Source organism: Schistocerca americana, chromosome 1 (genome assembly GCF_021461395.2).
Source record: "Schistocerca americana isolate TAMUIC-IGC-003095 chromosome 1, iqSchAmer2.1, whole genome shotgun sequence".
Taxonomy (NCBI): domain Eukaryota; kingdom Metazoa; phylum Arthropoda; class Insecta; order Orthoptera; family Acrididae; genus Schistocerca; species Schistocerca americana.
This window is the reverse complement of record NC_060119.1, coordinates 1,157,214,037-1,157,227,252: the sequence shown is the minus strand read 5'-3', so window position 1 is coordinate 1,157,227,252 and position 13,216 is coordinate 1,157,214,037. Positions and strand designations below refer to the sequence as shown.

At 43.0% G+C, this 13,216-nt stretch overlaps 1 protein-coding gene across 1 annotated transcript in view; it reads left to right on the top strand.

The window, feature by feature from the left end:
* Positions 1-13,216, top strand: part of LOC124597632 (chymotrypsin-1-like) — a 44,099-nt gene that overhangs the window by 20,919 nt on the left and 9,964 nt on the right. The window contains exons 5-6 of the mRNA XM_047135949.1: positions 3,617-3,733; positions 10,211-10,366. Coding sequence (XP_046991905.1) covers positions 3,617-3,733; positions 10,211-10,366 — 273 coding nt within the window. The remainder of the gene's footprint in view (positions 1-3,616; positions 3,734-10,210; positions 10,367-13,216) is intronic.

The window sequence follows — 13,216 nt, the reverse complement described above, 5'->3', positions numbered from 1 at the left end:
GGAGGTTTCAGCCACAGTATTAAATGCTGAAAAATACAGAATAGAAACGTACGTAATACGTGACAGGAAACTATGGAAAACGTATAATCTCCCTTATTGACAGAACGAATCTAAGGGTCGGGTACAGTAGTCACCCATATCATATTTCCGGTAACCGTTGCCCCAGATCTTCCATGTACAAACGTGGCAAGCTCAGTAGTAGACACTCGCAACTGCAGACTTCACAACTAAATTATGAGAAACTGCTGCTGTGCATCTATTTTATGCCGATCGAGCTCCCCGAAACTACTAGATGGTCCAGTGACTAGAACCAAGGGCCTTCAACTGAGCCTGTAAGTCTGTGTAATCCAGCCGAGGCTGGTTTTCTGTTTTCTTATGAAATTAACTAAAACCGCTGTGAACAACACAGTAAGAGCAATTCTCTCTTCTTATTTTCTGTAGTGACGCAGGATCTCGTTTCCATAGCCTTTAAATCAATACTTGACAACAAATAGCTCACTGAGGTAAGCTCCGCTAGGGTACGATACTTGACAAGGCAAAGCACACTGCAAAAACACTTTGAAGTTTCCAGGTTAGAGTCCTGATCCGGCATGCAGTTTTACTGTGCCAGGAAGTTTCAAAACTGCAAATGGTTCAAATGGCTCTGAGCACTATGGGACTTAACATCTGAGGTCATCTGTCCCCTGGAACTTAGAACCACTTAAACCTAACTAACCTTAGGACATCACACACATCCATGCCCCATGAGGGGTTCGAACCTGCGACCGTAGCGGTCGCTCGGTTCCAGACTGAAGCGCCTAGAACCGCTCGGCCACACCGGCCTGCTTCAAAACTGCGTACAATATGCTGCAGAACGGAAGAACCACTCTCCCACTTTGAAATAACTTGCCTTTTGGAGAAGATCAATGTACAGAATGAATTTTCACTCTGCACCGGAGTCTGGGCTGACTTTAAACTTCCATGTAGATTATTACTGTATGCTGCACCGGGACTCGAACTGGATACTTTGCATTTTACGTACAAGTGCTCTATCATCTGAACTGTCCTAGAAATATTCACGATCCGTTCACACAGTTAATTTTGCCAGTAATTCTGCCAGTATTTCATCTCCGACCTTCCAAACTTCACGAAAGTTTCCCTTCGTACCTTGCTGAATTAGCATTCTTGAAAGATACACTGTTGAGGTGAAATGGTTTCTGCACAGCCTAGGTAAATGTTTCCAGAATTAATTTCTGAAGGAAGCAGAGTGACACTGAATTTAAGCTGTGAAGACGGAACGGGAGGAGGTAGGTTGCCTCGGCCGGTAAGGCACCTACACGTGAAATAAAAAGGTCCCGAGTTCGAGTTCCAGTCATGCATACTGTCTTCATCCGCCTGGACGTTTCGATATTGTTATGAGTGCACTAACTGAATGCTACTATTAATTCAGCCCAAACATCCACAGTAGCAGAAAACTGTTGTAGTTCGTTCGAGGTAGCCACTGCACGCTTGTTAATTAACAGTTGGTTGACAGGGCACTCTATAACGGGAATGTTGTAGCACTATGAGACATAACCAAATAACGTTTATTACTGGTGTGTTACAAAATAGTAGTTAGCTTCAGTACAACTTCATGCATGGCACTTGATGCCTCAAACCCTAATACAGTGAGATCTTGTAACTTTGCCGTCTCTCGGCAGTCTGTGATGTGCGGGGTGTTTCCGTAAGAGCGTGCACAGATTTAACAGCACATAGAGGATGCTCCTCTGAACAGCTCTAGATATCGAACCTGCGGTCGGAGAAGTCTGCCTAAGGAGATAATAGGAATAAAATCACTTTGCTGTGTACTTTATTCACATTAGTTACAGTTAACTGCAATGATCATCATTGAAACAACGAACGTACCATTTGTTCTGTATCTTGCAAAATGTGCTGAATCTGACTGCAATTAACCTCAGTGCAAGCATGAAATTGGCGAACCAGATTCTGACGCACCCTGACAAATATCCCTTGTGTGTTTCGAATCGCACCACAAGCAGCTATAATTCTGGCAACTAATTCAATCTCCGTATCCACTGGGATCTCATACACAAGTGACTTTAAATATCCCCATAAGAAATAATCAAGGGGCTTCAGGTCAGATGACCTCGCAAGCCATGGAATAGGACCTCCCAATCCAGCGACCAGGAAATACAGCATTGAGATGGTTGCGGACATCCACACTGAAGTGAGGTGGTGGACCGTCATGTTGTACCGTATTTACGCTGTCTCATGACAGAACGTGCTACGAATCAACGATACAACAGTGCCTCACTATGGACAAGAAGAATAAACAAAACCTGCATCATGACTTCCTAGTAATCAGGCTCGTTCACCTTGTTTCCTTGCAGGAAATAAAGAACGTACATGTAAGTAAAGAGCACAGTATGTGTAAACTCTTACGCTTATTAGTTGTAAATAAGGCAGAAAACAGTAATGCTAGATAAAGGGGTAGGTAAGTTTACTTCCATATCCCCTTAAGCTGCTTCTCCGAGCTCAAGTTCCCAACCTCGAATTTTTCAGTGGAGCATTCTCTATGTCCTGTGACAGTTTTGCACGCTCTTACGGAAACACCCTGTATAACTGATAGTAATTGTGCACAAACTCCATAGTGGTCCAAGCTCTCCGTAAATAGCGACTGCCAAGTCGGAAAGTGTTCTCCAGAGGACTCTACTGAGCAAGTCGTGGGCACTGAACTGTCTGAGCGCTGGTTCACAACTGTCCCAGCGTCTGTGGCGCATTGTCGGCAAGGTAAAGCAATGTAGTGTGCAGGTGACGATGTTCCCTATTGATTGTTGTCCTCGCCTTCAGCAGACGTATCGACGGGCTGAAGGAAGGGGCGCGGAAGCAGGAACAGGTCTGTGTTTCTGAGCGCCATCTGGCGGCCGCTGCACAGTACTGATGTTTCAAATGGCTCTGAGCACTATGGGACTTAACTTCTGAGGTCATCAGTCCCCTAGAACTTAGAACTACTTGAGGTCATCAGTCCCCTATAACGTAGAACTACCTAAACCTAACTAACCTAAGGACATCACACACATCCATGCCCGAGGCAGGATTCGAACCTGCGACCGTAGCGGTCGCCCGGTTCCAGACTGTAGCGCCTAGAACCGCTCTGCCACACCGGCCGGCGTCGCACAGTACTGGCAGGTGACAGGCTGGAGGCTATTCCTGTGTAGTGGTGGTCTCTCGCAGTGTTTGTTGTGAACCTCTTACTTGGAACACGACAAATACGTGTTTAAGTATAATTAATAAATGAATGTCTGCATATTATACCATCATCTCCCCCATTACTACCGTCCATTAAGTTTAAGATGATGTGATTGCCGCTATGGCCCTCTACCAGTGCTTGGTAAATCCAGAGTTGAAGGCCGAGAGCAGTGTCGATGTGTGATAAGATTAATATCAGATTCATTTAAGTTGTTCACTGATACTGCACTAATCTTATAGACGTCCAAGGCCTATCAGAGGTAAGTGGGTCGCAAAATGTCGTTTATGGCATTTACTCTTACTTTCACTTACACTGTATTTTTAATGAAATGGCGTATTTATTTGTTCTTTGTTCCGATTATGCCTCAATGTAATCCTACGATGACAGGTGTCTACCCCGTTTCCGCTGAATGGTGAGACCGTGGCGCCGATCCAGCTGCCTGCACAGGGGGAGGACACTCCTGCTGGCTCGCCAGTTACGGTGGTCGGTTGGGGACGCCTCTGGGTGAGTACTGGCTGCCTTACATGTCTGTCATCAGCATTGGGAAAACTGCAAAAGCCCACACTTACACAGCCATGAAGCACTGCGTAGAGCAGCTACATAATATTGTAGTACTTCCAGTTGGTGTAAGTGTCTTGTATATTCAAATCACTCTTGGTGCAAAGCAGACCAGCAGACCACAGGGGTAGTCTAATGAGTGACTGGCTAAGAGACACATATTCACTACCAGTTCTAACATTGTGCTCGACAATGGAAACAAGACTTCAGGAATATCAATACAGGTTCATAGGAATAGTCGATGTAGAAAAGCATTCGCCAATATAAAAATTTGCAAGATGTTGAAATTCCCTAGAAAAATTGGCGTAAGCTCTAGCGAAAGCCTTATAGTATATAATACGTAGAAAAACCAAGAGGGAACAGATAGAATGGAAGACCAACAACGTAGTTCTCGGATTAAAAAGGATGCAAGACAGTGATGTTGCCTTTCGCCCCTACTGTTTATTCTCTACATGCAATGATGCAAGTAAAGTAAAGGCTCAGGAGTCAGATTAAAAGGATATCAATGATAAGATTCTCTTACGACAGTACTATCCTTAGTGAAATGGAACGAATAGTCTGTCGGGCACTAGTATGGAATGACAGCAAACTGGAGGAAGACAAAAGTAATGAGATTTGAGATTAGCGATTCACATAACTTCAAAATCTTCGACCACGCCGTAAACAAAACGAAGTGACATAATTCTGCTATCCCGGAAGTAAAAGCCATATGGCGGTTGAAACAAGGAGGATGTAACAGATTAGCATAGGCACAGAGGACATTAGTGCCTAAAATATCTGTATAGGAAAATTTGTTTGAGGTAGCTACTTTGGGCCTTGAAATAATTTAACACCTGTACTTGAAAATAGAAAATAATTATGACAGAAGTGATTGCAAGGCACATTTATTGAAAGGTGACCGGTTTCGATCATCACGACGGACAGTGGCTGTAGGTCTGAAGATGATCATGTGATAATAGAAAACGGTCACCTTTCAATAAATGTGCCTTGCGATTTAGACTGTTAAAATCACTTTCAGGTATTATATTTTGATCGCTGATATCTCCAGGAAAGTTTTAAAAAATAATTGAAAATTTGTGCCGGACCGATACTCTAGCCGGAATTTCCCGCTTAACTAGAACAGCTCCCTCATCCACCTTGGTCATCCGGACACGCTTCCCGTCCGACTCAGATTCCCAAGTGCTGCTCACCATTGATGATGTGACGCCGTTCATTTCCCCATTGCTCGCAGCCTCACTGTATTCCCACAAGGGGACGAACGATGGTATACATCTGCATTGTAATAGTCGTATGCCAATCGAGGCGTATCTATACATGCATCGTGCCTGTTCTTTCCGACATGTCCGAAAGAACAGACACCACACATATAATTGTAAAATAACTTTCTGGTCTTAATTTGAGGAAGAAATTTCTAAGGGCGGGCGTTTAGATCATTATATTGTATGGAAGTGAGTGATGGATTATGGGAAAACCAGAGAAGAAGAGAATCGAAATGTTAGAGACGTGGTGTTATAGAAGGATTTCGAAAATTAGGGAGACTAATAAGATAAGAAATGCGGAAGTTCTCTGCAGAGTGGGTGAGAAAGTGAATGCATGGAGAACACTGGCAAGAAGTAGTGACAGGAAAATAGGACACGTGTTGAGATATGAGGCAATAACTTCCGCGGTACTAGAGGGAAGGCCGCGTGGGGTAGCCGTGCTGTCTGAGGCGTCTTGTCCGGTTCCTGTGGCTTCCCCCATCTGAGGTTCGAGTCCTATCTCAGGTACGGGTGTGTGTGTTGTCCTTAGCGTAAGTTAGCTTAAGTAGTGCACAAGCCCAGGGACCAATGACCTCAGCAGTTTGGTCCCATAATCCTTACCACAAATTTCCAATACTAGAGGGAACTGTACAGCGTAAGAGCATTAGTGGAAGGCAGAGACTGCAATACGTCCAGCAGGTAATTGAGGACATTGGCTACAAGTGCTACTCCGTGATGAAGTTGGTATGGGAGAGGAAGTTGTGGCAGGCCGAATCAAACCACAAACCAAACGACTCTCCACCTTCAACCAGAGTATGCAGGTCACTGCTAGCGTTTGAATTTGGATTCTCTTGAAAATAAATCCAAATATAGCCTAATTTGAAAATTATTTCATCTCATATACAAAATTTTCACCCGTGAATAAAATTTAGCAAACGAGATTGCACAAAATCACCTAGACAGGGCAACGATCTGAGCTGGGAATACCAAAACGACGACTGAAATTAAGTAAATATGGACGACTATATCAAATATCTCACCAAGCAAAAAAGTGTTTAAGCTACATTGCTTACAGATGTTTGCAGTTTAATGGGAATGTATTCCCAATTTGTTAAAGTAATACACAAAGAACTACATCCCTGTCACCTGTGTCGCCACCAAAATCTACCTTGTCTGCTGCACTGAAACGTGATTACTACTATTTTGGACGTGAACTGTAACGTGAAAACTGGGAAATTCTTCCACTTGAGGCGGCCAGGTAACACGTTTAAGATCTAGTTGTCGTGTACCAACTATTGCGCACAAGGCACTTTAATCAGTTTAAGTAAAAAAAGTATAGCAAGTAGAATCATTAAGAATGTATAAACGTAAATTCATAAAACTGAACTCAGGAAAATGATTGAGTGACAACAGTACAGGTATTAATTGTGCTTAGAGAATACTTTCTATACAAGTAAAGAAAGTTAAGAAAATTTAACAAAGTATAATCTAATATAAACGGCAAAAATACTTACAAGATTTACTAAAAGCGAGTGTGACTAGCTTGACTGTGTCACCTTTCGGATGAATCGACAACAGGCAGGTTCTGTACCGAGCCTCGAAACATCCTCGCCTCACAAAGACACAACCACATGTGAGACACGAGTTCAACACTTCAAACTTATAGCGATTTCGTGACGCCACCAAGATGAAGTTAAACATGACTCACGTTGTGAACGAGTAACGAAATCGTACTGTGCAACATGACTCACGTTGTGAACGAGTAACGAAATCGTACTGTGCGAATCCAACCTACACGTTGCCATATTACCGTACAGCATCATGGCCACCTGCGGCATTCGACACAGAGTAGGTCTGCTCTTCGTCCAACGGAAAACAAGAGTTTAATGATTACGAGGGTCACTACAAAAGAAAGGCACACTATTTTTTGTAAAAATACAGTTTTCATTCTGCATGTGTGAAAGTTTTACAGTGTGTAGATACATCCTTCCCGCTTGTTTTCAAACTTAGTTCACCCTGTTCCCGTGAGTGGTACCGTCACAGTATGTCTTCAAGATGGCTGCTACACTTGTCGTTCGTCAGAAGCAACGTGCTGTCATAGAATTTCTGTGCTGTGAAAACGAGACAGTGGGAAACATCCACAAGAGGTTGAAAAAGGTGTATAGATATGCTGATGTCGATTACAGTACAGGTAGTCGATGGGTAAGCAGGCACGGCAATATTAAGGATTGTTCTCGCAGCGGCAGGCCTCATACTGCACACACTCCAGACAATGTGCAGGGAGTCAACGAATTGATGACTGCTGACAGACGCATCACAGTGAACGAATTGTCACGCTACGTTGGGATAGAGGAAGGAAGTGTTTGCAGAATACTGAAAGAGTTGGCGTTAAAAATGGTTTGTGCCAGGTGGGTTCCCAGGATGTCAGTCAAAAAACCATGGAAGCGATCACTAAACTCGGATGGACAACACTGAAACACCCGTCTTACATTCCTGACCTGGCTCCATGTGACTATCATCTCTTTGGGAAACTGAAAGACTCTCTTCGTGGAACAAGGTTTGAAGATGATGACTCCCTTGTGCACGTTGCCAAACAGTGGCTCCAACAGGTTGTTCCAGAATTTTACCGTGCAAGTATATAGGCGCAGTTGACAGGGATGGAAATTATGTGGAGAAACGAGAATATTGTTCCTAAAGGATGTATCTACACACACTAAAACATTCAGACATGTAGAATAAAAGATGGATTTAAAAAAAAAAAGGGTGCATTTCTTTTGGAGTGACCGTCGTATAAAGAATCCGCCAAATTATTCACTATTGCTGACGCGCTGCAATGTTAAAAGTTCTCAAAAACAAGAGTTCTCTGTTCAAACACATGTCCCAGCATTCTCTGCAGGTGGGCAATGATCTCATTGTGTTTCTCACCTAGAACACGAAGGAGATTTCCAAGATGCCCCGTAAATAAATTAAAAAGATAACTAAGTTCTATTTAGTCGATACTAGGTACATAAAAGCATATCTGCAATAGCCCTGCGATAAATACTACGCAAAAATGATTGATTTATACAATAACAAAATTAAACTTTGAATACTACGAGCCAACTTTCAATATGTAAATATAGGCATAACAACATAATTTTCTCAAATTAGACTATGTGTGATCAAAAACATACGTTTTTCGTATTAAGTGCATTGTGCTGCCATCTACTGCTAGGTATTCCATATCAATGACCCCAGTAGTCATTAGACATCGTGAGAGAGCAGAATGGAGAGCTCTGCACAACTCACAGATTTCGAATGTGGTCAGGTGATTGGGTGTCACTTGTGTCATACGTCTGTACGCGAGATTTACACACTCTTAAACATCCATAGGTCCACTGTTTCGGATGTGATAGTGAAGTGGAAACGTGAAGGGACACGTACAGCACAAAAGGCTAAAGGCCGACCTCGTCTGTTGACTGACAGAGATCGCCGACACTTGAAGAGGCTCGTAATGTGTAATAGGCAGACATCTATGCAGACCATCACACAGGATTTACAAACCGCATCAGGATCCACTGCAGGTACTATGACAGTTAGGTGGGAGTTGCGAAAACTTGGATTTCATAGTCAAGTGGCTGCTCATAAGCCACACATCACGTCGGTAAATGCCAAACGACGCTTCGCTTGGTGTAAGGAGGGTAAACTTTGGACAATTGAACAGTGGAAAAATGTTGTGTGGAGTGACGAATCACGGTACACAATGTGCGATCCGATGGCAGGGTGTGGGTGTGGCGAGTGCCCGGTGGACGTCATATGCCAGCGTGTGTAGTGCCAACAGCAAAATTCGGACGCGGTGGTGTTATGGTGTGGTCGTGTTTTTCATGGGAGGGGCTTGCACCTCTTGTTGTTTTGCGTGGCACTATAGCAGCACAGGCCTACATTGATGTTTTAAGCACCTTCTTGCTTCCCACTGTTGAAGAGCAACCCGGGGATGGCGATTTCATCTTTCAACACAATCGAGCACTTGTTCATAATGCACGACCTGTGGCGGAGTGGTTACACGACAATAACGTCCCTGTAATGGACTGGCCTGCACAGAGATCTGACATGAATCCTATAGAACACCTTTGAGATGTTTTGGAACGCTAACTTCGTGCCAGGCCTCACCGACCGACATCGATACCTCTCCTCAGTGTAGTACTCCGCGAAGAATGGGCCATTCCCCAAAAAACATTCCAATACCTGAGTGAACATATGTCTGCAAGAGTGGAAGCTATCTTCAAGGCTGAGGGTGAGCCAACACCTTATTGAATTCCAGCATTACCCATGAAGGGCGCCACCAACTTGTAAGTCATTTTCATCCAGGTGTCCGGGTTCTTTTGATCACATAGTGTATTAAATATTTACATTTATAAGCATATGCCGGCCTCGGTGGCCGAGCGGTTATAGGCGCTTCTGTCCGGAACCGCGCGACTGCTACGGTCGCAGGTTCGAATCCTGCCTCGGGTATGGATGTGTGTGATGTCCTTAGGTTTAAGTAGTTCTAAGTCTAGGGGACTGATGACCTCAGATGTTAAGCCCCATAGTGATCAGAGCCATTTGAACAATTTAGTAAGCATATAACGAAAAATTGCGAATTCACAAGTATTCAAGTGCAATATTATGCTTTGCAAAATGCTGGACAATGTTTGACATAAGCTGAATTTTGACACAATTTGATTTTGTATATGAAATTTTGTATGATACTATCTACCTAGCATTTCTACCAGAAAAATTTACAGTTCTCCTTAATTAAGTAATTACTTTCATTAAGAACACTTCCACAAGATCTCACTTCGGAGTTGTATATTTTAATTAAATTCGTTTCTTATGTTATGGTAAATACTATTAAACAGAACTAATGTTATTATGTCGTTTTTCTAGAATTCTGGAAACAATAAGTTTTCAAGAAAATAGTTGTAGTACAAAATCGAAATAGTGATAAACTCGTACAACATTAAATGACAAATAAAACAAATGAACTATGCTTATAAGACATTACATTATTCAGGATTTCATATCGTGTAATACTTTATAAATGTATATCGTATTCTCTAATATGTGCTCCTTGCTCTTTTACATTACAACAGCCGCTTTTAAGCAATCAGATCCCTTGCAGCTAATTTCCGCTGCTACTCTAACGGAAGACTGTCTTTGTCTGCAGTACGAGGGATTTCTACCAAACAACCTGCAGAAGGTGGACATCGAGGTCTGGAGCCAGGACCTGTGCGCGTCGCTCTTCTGGGACGGCTTTGAGTCTCCGGTCTACCCCTCCCACATCTGTGCCGCTGGTGTAGATGAGCGGGGCTCTTCCTGCAATGTGAGTGCATCGGCTATTTCGCTAGAGGATATAGTACCAAAACTAAGTTGCCCTGCAAGACATGTTGTTGGCTCAGGACTCGTTAGATCATCCAACACAGTCACAAAATCAATTACTGTAGGATTTTCCGTCTTAAACATACTGCAACTGAACATTATTTTACGCCAGATGTGTGTCGCTTTTATTTCTAAAGCACCATCTGTGTCACTATTCTGGAAATATGGCATACATAACGTTTCTATATTTTGATATTTCTAGATTAAAAACAGTATTTGATTACAGGGTGGAGTAAATAAAGGTGGCCCGGAGAACGGGAGTTCCAGGGTAAAAAGAAACACAGCAGAGGAAAGGAAATACAGTACTAACCTAACTGTAGCAGATGTTGGAAGTGATCACCATTGATTTCTTGGCACTTTTGGTCATGGTCAGCATGTTGCTGAAGGCGGATTGAAGCTGGACTGCTGGAATTTTTGCAGTCTCATCCGAAATTTTCTGCTGCAGTTCTTGAAGACTATGAGGGTTGTTGCTATATATCTTATACTTGAGGGTTCCCCACACTGGAAGATCAGGTGACCTAGGTGGTCAAGTAGGACTGCGACCAGACTGACCTTTGTTAATATCTTTATCAGAAGTGAAGATTGTGTAAATGTGCTCCAAGGTCTGGCCGGCTGTATGGGCAGTTGCACCATCCTGTTGGAAGTAAATGTAGGTCTTTTCCTCCTCCGCTATGTACACACATTGAAGTCCAATCGTATCCACTCGTCCAGGCCACTTTTATTTGCCCTATCCTATATAATATTGGCGTGCTATTTACTTAGGAATTGTGCCTCTTTTTATTTTCTAGTTCACAGTTTTTTTCTTTCGTATTTAGCAGAAACCTAGTTTCGTAATCTTTTTTCATCTTCAGAAGATATAAGCAAGAGTGCGCTGGCGGAGGTGCAAAGGAACGTCGCTCAGGCAAGTAATGTAGAAACGTTTTATTTGACTGTTCAAGAACACAAGACTCCTTCGTGCAGTTTCAGTTATAAACAAATGAAAGTTCGACTGGCACTTTCAGTTCTATCAATGAAAGCAAATAATGATTAGTAACCAAAAGGATTAAGTCCAAATTCATTTGGAATGTTCTGGTGTTCATAACACAATGAGACTTGATCTCGGACAGTATGCAATTAGTCGACGTAAGGCCAAAGTCTGAAAAAGTAAAGTCACTGCCCTAAGCTCGGTAGAAATTAGGTGGTAAACACCGCGCAGTGAGTGTGCAACGATGGTTCCTCACGAGAGCTCTGACTGATGGGATGCGGTTGCAGCCAGTGCCTGGCCCAAATAAGTCAAAACAAGGACTGGCTCCATAGCCGCGACGGAATTGTCAATCTGTGGTTGAGTGACGGCCTAATTACTGCCTTGGCGTTCGGATACTGTACGAGCTGTTGGCAAACACTTGACACGCCTTAGGAAAATACCGTCCACGATTGTAGCGGCACGGTCGTGGAAGCGTGCTCTGCCAGCATCCGACTTAGGCCTCTCATGGCGGCTGCAAGAGACTCCGTGAATAACGAACGTGAGTGTTGTTGTCCAGAAAATGTACTACCGGATCAAGATATTACTGTGGCCGTTATGAGAAGCAAGCAGTGACGTTAGTACACTGGTGACAAAGGAAAGCGCATCACACTCTGAATGATTTCAAGACGGTTGTGCATATACAGTGAAGTGGTTCAGTGTGTTCTTGTGAAACATCACAATAAAAACTCGCTCCCACGCTATCATTGTGGCCGAGTAATAAAATACTAACATGTGGGGCGAGCGCGTTTCGTAGTTTGGCTTGCAAGCGCATCTGTCCGTTGCGGTGGACGGTGCCTTGAAGAAGGGCTACCCGCGAGACGCGATTCTGTTGCAGGTTTCTGTCTTGTAGGGGGGCACTGCAGAGAAGCAAAAATATTTTAAGTAATAAGGAAATATTGTTTTTAATCTAAAAAATAAGAAAATGTAGAGATATACCATGTCCACGGTACTATATTTCCACATAACCGCAGAAGATATTTCATAAATAAAAGCGATATGCATCCTATGAAAAGGTTCTTTAATTTTAGTAAGGTTAAGGTGGAAAAAACTATAATTATTAATACTTAGGGACGTCATTAACAGGATGAAATGCTTGTAAGGGTGTTTCAGGGCAGATTGTGCTGAAAAACAGGTCGAGTTAATTAGCATTTAAGTCACCCGATTAGGCCGTTGTGCGTTCAAATTCAAGCGGACAGCCAGATACAATCAGTGTCAGTTATTATCACAGCGTAGATGATCGCGCGTGAGACTGCCCAGCCTTTGGGTCTCGTGTTAGGTTTTAGGAAACCAAACGAAGAACATGTTTAGCTTAGCCACACCGTATCTGGAGGATCGCTGAATTTACGTACGCAGCGGCCTGATTGGCTAACTTCAATACTAATCAACTCGGAAACGGCACAGCGTATCGAATTTTTCTCTTAACGTTAATTTCTTAGCGCAACTTATCCAGCAACACCCTTTCTGACCATCCTGTACGACAGTTTCTGATGGAGATGGCCATGCAGGAAAACATATTACAGTCGTAGAAATTTTGCACCGTTGTTTTTGGAGTCTTCCTGAACCCTCCGCATCAATGAATGCGTCTGTGATCAAGCAGCTGGACACATATACCTTTATAGTCTACCCGTTTCGGTTAAATAACAATCTTCACAGTATGAAAAATGGTACAACGATGAGTCACGAATACACTGCTTTCAAATCAACTCCAATCATGTTCATGCAACTGCTCCATAAAATCAGACGAGCTAAAAATACAATTCTGTATTTGTGTCAGGCAAAATAATTTCAGTT